This window comes from Trichechus manatus, unplaced genomic scaffold (assembly GCF_000243295.1).
Source record: "Trichechus manatus latirostris isolate Lorelei unplaced genomic scaffold, TriManLat1.0 scaffold00240, whole genome shotgun sequence".
Classification (NCBI taxonomy): domain Eukaryota; kingdom Metazoa; phylum Chordata; class Mammalia; order Sirenia; family Trichechidae; genus Trichechus; species Trichechus manatus.
This window is the reverse complement of record NW_004444176.1, coordinates 2,025,795-2,032,773: the sequence shown is the minus strand read 5'-3', so window position 1 is coordinate 2,032,773 and position 6,979 is coordinate 2,025,795. Positions and strand designations below refer to the sequence as shown.

The window sequence follows — 6,979 nt, the reverse complement described above, 5'->3', positions numbered from 1 at the left end:
TCTATTCTGAAATATATATACAGAATATAGATGCATTTATATACATGCTCTCTCAGATGACTCTGTAATTTCCATTCTATTATTAAAAATCTCTTAATAATTTTATATTTTCAGTCCAGAATCTTGAATATATTCCACCAAGTATTTTAAGTTGTGTTAAGACAGATACTTACCCGGACAAATCTATGCATAGACCAGAATTTCCAATTTTCAGGTCCATTCTTTTGATTTTTCCTACTGAAATTAGTCTCAAGACTACTCGCATAGAGGTCCACCTGCACAAAAGTCACTGTGATAATTTGTTTTATGTTAACCTAAACTCCCTTCTTCCCTTTTCTCCATTCTTTCCACTTCACTCCCAACACTTTTATGTTACTGTTGTGTATTATAGCTGGGGCGAAATTATATAGTGTGAACACACAGTTCAAGACAAGTCAATGTAGCTCACAAAAAAAACTACTGAAAAATGCCCTTTGAAACACTCAAGGCCTATTTTATGTACCAAGAGAGAAAATAAAAACACATCTGACTCAGGATCATTTAGTAATAGCCATGGGAACTATACTGGAATCTACTCCTCTCTCAAGGAAAGGATTCCAAGACAGTACATACAATCAAGCCCCCTTCTCTCTCTATGTTCATCTCAAATACCTCCTATCAGCCCCCATTACCACTCAAAAATTAGCCAAAAGGTAAGGAAGCCCAGTGTTTTGCAAGGTGCCAAAATGTTGTGCTGCATTCATATTTGGCTAAGAGGGTCTTGGGAGGTAGCACACCTCTGTGATCCTCTCTGTGTCCTACAGGACGGAGACATTGGGTCAAGATTCTTCATCATAGGACAGTGTTCCTTAACCTTCTTAAATTATTGACCCCCACTTCAAGAAGCCTTTTTTTAAATGTATTTTTCCTAATTGCCCTTCCATAACATTTTAATACCACAGTTATACCATACATCTATTCATGTACTGTGGCCCTTTGAAGAGCTACAAACCATTATAATATATAAATTATTTTCACCCCACTCTAAGAACCAATTTTCGTCCCGTTAGGGAAATATGGAAACCTTGATGGCATAGTGGTTAAGAGCTACGGCGGCTAACCAAAAGGTTGGCAGTTCAAATCCACCAGACCCTCCTTGGAAACTGTATGGGGCAATTCTACTCTGTCTTATAAAGTCGCTATGATTGGAATCGACTCAATGGCAACGGGCTTTTTAGGGGAACTATTGCCCCCATTGAGAATGCATGATACAATGACATTAGATGTTTCCGTAGGGCAATTTCCCCAAAACTCAAAGAATCACAGAATAAATGGATTTGTGTCCTCTGTGGTCCTGAAGAATTTGGAAAGAAGAGCTATGTTGGTGTCTTCATCTGTGTGTGTGAGAGAGAAAGAGAGAGAGAGAGAACCTGCATAGAGTAATGACTGAGCAACTCTTTAATAACTCCCACTGGAACTCCAACGCTACCAGCAAACTGTCCATTCTATTTCCACAGTCACATCCAGTAAAATTCCCTTTGCTAACTCTTAAATTAGGCTTGGACCTGAGGGACTAGTGCATATGGCAGGAACACTTTGGGACAGGCAGAAGAGCCATGAAGAAGTGACTCTTTGAGTCTGGTCTTTTCCAATGCAGACACTGAAGTCTAGTATAACCCATCTTCAGAAGAACTCCACTTGCAAACACAGTGATTCCCTAGCATCACACACACTGGGGCTTAGATCCCAGTCCCAGATGGTGTACGTTCATTGTTGGACACTGAAGGGTTTAGGTAAGTACACTGGATTGTCAGTATGTGAGATGCTGTGAATTATGAATGAATGAAATATAATGAGCACGAAAAATATATCTAACAGTAAGATACTGCAAAAAGAGTTGAAAAGCTTACTGACAGAAAATAAAGAAGGTGATGTTAAATATTAGGAAAGGGGAGATTCCTAATAAAAAAGAGACAGCAACAGAGACAGGGTCAGCACGGTAAGGTGAAGGCACTTTGGGCTTGATAGAACACTTGAGTTGCATATAAGGGGCAGATTTTGTTCCACTTTAGGGTTTTTCCATGGGATTCATGGGGCCTCTTTCCACAAGATCAGAGGATACAAAAAAGCATGTTTATAACCTCAAATTTCATCAGAAAAAAATGGAGATTTCAAAGTCAGCACTATACTCGCCCGTTGCCCATGACTCACCAGATCTCCTTTGCCGCTGGTCTAGATCCAGCCTTATTCCTGAACCCACTGACCCAGCCTCGAAGCCTCTGATGCACTTGATCAATTCACACATGTTCACTGAAACAAAAATAAGCAAGTTTGTTGAAACAGACACTCATTTTTTGGAACAGCATTTTACATTTTACAAGTGTCTTCATAAAAAAACCCCTTGTGAGAGCAGAGTAGATGGAAAAGGAACTATTTTTAGTGCAATGGGAAAGGAACCAAGTTTACTGAATGCCTACTATGAACTGGGCCCTTCACAAACGTATCATATTTATAGTGCACTACCCAATCAGGAAAATGTTATGCTTCCCAGTTTACAGAAGTGGAAACTGAAGGAAATTAAAGGACATTCCCAAGGTAACAGAAGAGGAAGAGGCAGGATTCCAACCCAGGTTAGCCCCACTCCAAAACTTTTGGCTTTGTCCCGGTTACATCACACTAGGCTGCCCCGACATTTCACAACGGACTATTTGAGGCAGGGAGAAGGGAAATGATTTTCTCAAGGTCACAGTGCCATTTTATAGGCTGACTTCATTGAAGCCAAGTCAAAGACATTAGCAAAAGAGTTTCTTGGCCTGTGTTCATCATGGTCCCTCTCACTCACCCACATTCATTGACAACACAAATAAGTACGCTAGGTTTATTCATTAATTCAAAAAACACTTATTAAGCACTTATCAAGTGCCAGACAAGGCTTTGACAATATTAGGATGAACAAAACACTGAGCATACAGGATGAACTTGAGGTTTAGTAGGGAAATTATACTGAACTAAGAAGACACAAACATATAAGAAATTAGGTGCGATAAACTGTTACATGTGCCAAAAAAGAAGTGCATGTAAATAATGATGGAGTCATACAGGAGGGATCTAGCTAAAGGCATCAGGAAAGTTTCCACAGAGGAGGAAACCTGGAGCTAATTGTTGAAGGATCAGTGTTTGCCAACACAGAGGGGTGGGAGATTCTGAGAATGAGAGGGCCATGGCAGGAAGAGCGAGCAGCAGGAAGTCAGATACAGAGGTGAGGACCAGCAAGAAACTGCATAAAGTTTCAGCCTCTGAAACAGGGGTCAAAAGAAACAGGGCACCATACAATGTCAAGACAGAGGAAATTCTTGGATGCTACAAAAGAAATTAAACTTTTATTCAGTAGGCAATAGGGAATCATCGAAAAGTTTCAAACAAGGGAATACCATAGTCCTTTTATGACTGATAAAGGTATTTCTGTAAACAAGAGAAAGGATGAATTAGAGAAAAACTAGACTAAAAAAAGACAGACCAATTAGGAAATCAGTGCAAAAATCTAAGGAGAGATTCTAAAGGTTTAGTTGATGGTAGAGAGGAGTGGACGAATTGAGAGAAGAGAAGAAAGTAGAATCCTCACGAGAGTTTTTACACAATGGTCTCATTCCTTACCATGGCAGGTAAGTCTTTTGGGTCTTTTGAATGAAATGTGCTCCTATCAGTAAGTGCTGTGGAGGTGGTTGTGCCCACACAGACTGAATGCACTGGAGAAACAAGTCACGTAGACGTATCCTCCAAGGAAAACAAGAGGCTACGTGTCTTTTTGGTTTTTCAGCCATATAATTTCCAAGGCTCTCCCCTCCCAAAGCTTGTTTTTACACAAACCAAGCACTATGCTTCCCAGCTGGGCACTGATTTGAGGACCATTTATCTATACACTGATGCCAGATGGCCAGGCAGATGCTTTGGTTGAGTGTGGTGTTTTTCTCTGGGAGTTGACTTTGCCACAACTACCACCATGGTAAGTCTTCTCATAAATTACTGAAGTGCTATATGGGGTGGAAACTGCATTGGGCTGAACGTCAAAGTGTGACTTCACCACTAGCTTGCTGTATGACCTGCAAATCACTTAAGCCTCTCAGGAACTTTATTATACCTGAATTGATCAGCAAGCAAAAAGGGTTGCTTATGCCTCTCTTGAATAGGCAAAATATCATGAATTGAAAAATCTCTTAGTTGGATCTGCTCCTTCCTCCCCAACCAGGACTATGTATTAAGAGTACCTACAACCTATGGGGTGAGGCAGGGCAACCATTGCTTCCATTTTGTGATGACATCAAGGTACTGATTTTTACTCTCTCAGGAAATGCAAAATCTAAGCTCAACAGACACTGATTAAGTTTTATGGTGAGGAGGCAGGAGGAAATGATGCACTGACTACATCTCTGTGGTAACCTTACATTTCATGCCATAGATAGAAAGATACATACATACATGGATAAATACATAGATAGATACATTAAAAGATATGTAGACAGATACATTGATGATGGATGGACTGACAAATAGAATAATAAGATAAGATAAAATTGATATAGGTATGGTTATGGGTATGGGGACAGGGACTGAGACAGTGATAGAGATAAATCCAGATCCTTACTGTCATCATGAACAGAGTTGTTCTCATCACCCTTCTAGCCATCTTCTTGTTATTAAGCACATCATTTATTCCCAACCTCTGACTAGTCATAAAATAAAATAAAAAATTAAAGAGAAGATTTCTGATTTCTGAAAGGTAATGAAATTGCAGTGACTTAAAATTTCATTGTGATGGAGAAAGGAATTGGAGAAGGTGATGAAATCAGCTGCTGGGAAAGTGCCATAAAAAGTCTGTAAAGTGTTCCTTACTCATATTAGTCTTGAATTTACCTTATTTTGAAACTGGCAGCCAGTGTAGTAAAGTGGAAAGATTCCAGAGCTAAGAGCGAGGAGAATTTTGTCTTAGTCCCCGTCTGCCACTAATTCACTGTATGACCTTGGAAAATTGACTCACCCTTATCGAGTTAACTTTCAGAATTGGTAAAGCGGGAATAATAACAAATTTCCTTCAAATCTCAGAGATCTATTAAGGAAATTTTATTGCAATTAAATGTTCAGTGGCTTTGAAAACTATAATATACTATTAAAATAAATTCATACCATGCTGTTACTGAAAGGTATCTGAGGATTGATCTGTTCCAATAGTTTTTGAGCCTTTTAAGTCATAGAAACAAAGTGGATGTGAATAAAATCAGAGATGCTCTGATTCAAAAAAGTGTATGAAACCCAAAAATCCTTCCAGTAAAGCTCACTTACATTCTCTTCCTCAGCTACCTCTACAGTGAGCTCTACAGAACCCACAGGCCCCCACTGACCATTAGAGGAAAACTAGCGATCTAGTTCAAACCTCTCCTTGTATCAATGACAGAACTGGGGCAAGCAGAACTAAGTGACTCTCCCATGTAACACAGCAAGCTCATGAAGAACAATATTGTGATCAAAAAAAAACATATTTCTGCAAGTTCATTTTCTATAAAACAGATAACCTTTACTTGATTTCATTGTCTTAGTAATATTATTATTTCCTTCAAAGGTGTGCATAGAGAAGGAAACTATCCATGGCCTTGGGAAATTATACAATGGTGCCTGAATTTATTTTCTGTGGACTTACCCAGTCACAAAAGCTGAGTTTGCTATTATTTTCCTTTTTATCTATGGTCTATGTCACAACTGTGTTAGCAAATGTTGCCATCATGGTCACTGTCACCTGTGAGTCTCAACTTCACACCCCTATGTACTTCCTGCTCTGCAATCTCTCTGTCTTGGACATATGCTTCTCCTCCATCACTGCTCCAAAGATCCTAGTAGACCTTCTCTCAAGGACAAAGACCATCTCCTTCAATGGTTGCATCACACAGATGTTTTTCTTTCACCTCCTCGGTGGGGCAGACATTTTTTCTCTCTCTGTGATGGCATTTGATCGTTACATGGCCATCTCCAAGCCCCTGCACTACATGACCATCATGAGTAGGGGGCGATGCACTGCACTCATTGTGGCCTCCTGGGTGGGGGGCTTTGTCCACTCCATCGTGCAGATTTCCCTGTTGCTCCCACTCCCCTTCTGTGGACCCAATGTTGTTGATGGCTTCTACTGTGATGTCCCCCAGGTCCTCAAACTTGCCTGCACTGACACCTTTGCTCTTGAGCTCCTGATGATTTCCAACAATGGTCTGGTCACTATCCTTTGGTTTGTCTTTATCTTGGCGTCCTATACTGTCATCTTGATGATGTTGAGGTCTCACACTGGGGAAGGCAGGAAGAAAGCCATCTCCACCTGCACAGCCCACATCACTGTGGTGACCCTGCATTTTGTGCCCTGCATCTATGTCTATGCCAGGCCCTTCACTGCTCTCCCCATGGACAGAGCTGTCTCCATCACCTTCACTGTCATCAGCCCTGTCCTGAATCCCTTGATCTACACCCTGAGGAACCAGGAGATGAAGTCAGCCATGAGGAGAGTGAAGAGAAGACTTGAACCTTTCACAAAAGGTGAAGATTCTATGAAGTCCAGATTGGGAAGTCAGAACTGAAAAGAGTTTTTTTTACAACTCCACCTTGAGACCAAAACTCTATCTTTTTCCACAGCAGAGTCCTATAAAGTTGACCTGAGACAATCATCCTTACAGGTTTGTCTCATGGTGAGACTATTGGCAACTTAGAGTCTCAGGTCCGTAAGTTTTCAGCTATTATAGGGACTCTAATGCTTTATGTCAGGAGCCCTGCTGGTGCAGTGGTTAAGCACTTGGCTGCTGACCAAAAGGTTAGCTGTTCAAACCCACCAGCGCTCCACTGGAGAAAGATATACAGTCAGCTTCCATTAAGATCACAGCCTTGTCAGCTTATAAAGACAATGCTCTACATTCTACCTTGGTGAGTAGTGTCTGGGGTCTTAAAAGCCTGTGAGCGGCCATCTAAGATA

General features: G+C 40.7%; 1 protein-coding gene across 1 annotated transcript; it reads left to right on the top strand.

Annotated features, from left to right (window-relative positions):
• Nucleotides 1–5,618: 5,618 nt before the first annotated feature.
• LOC101344088 (olfactory receptor 4D11-like) lies at nt 5,619–6,590 on the top strand. The gene has a single exon (XM_004389333.1). It carries the CDS (start codon nt 5,619–5,621, stop codon nt 6,588–6,590), a length of 972 nt encoding a protein of 323 aa, XP_004389390.1.
• The last annotated feature ends 389 nt before the right edge of the window (nt 6,591–6,979 follow it).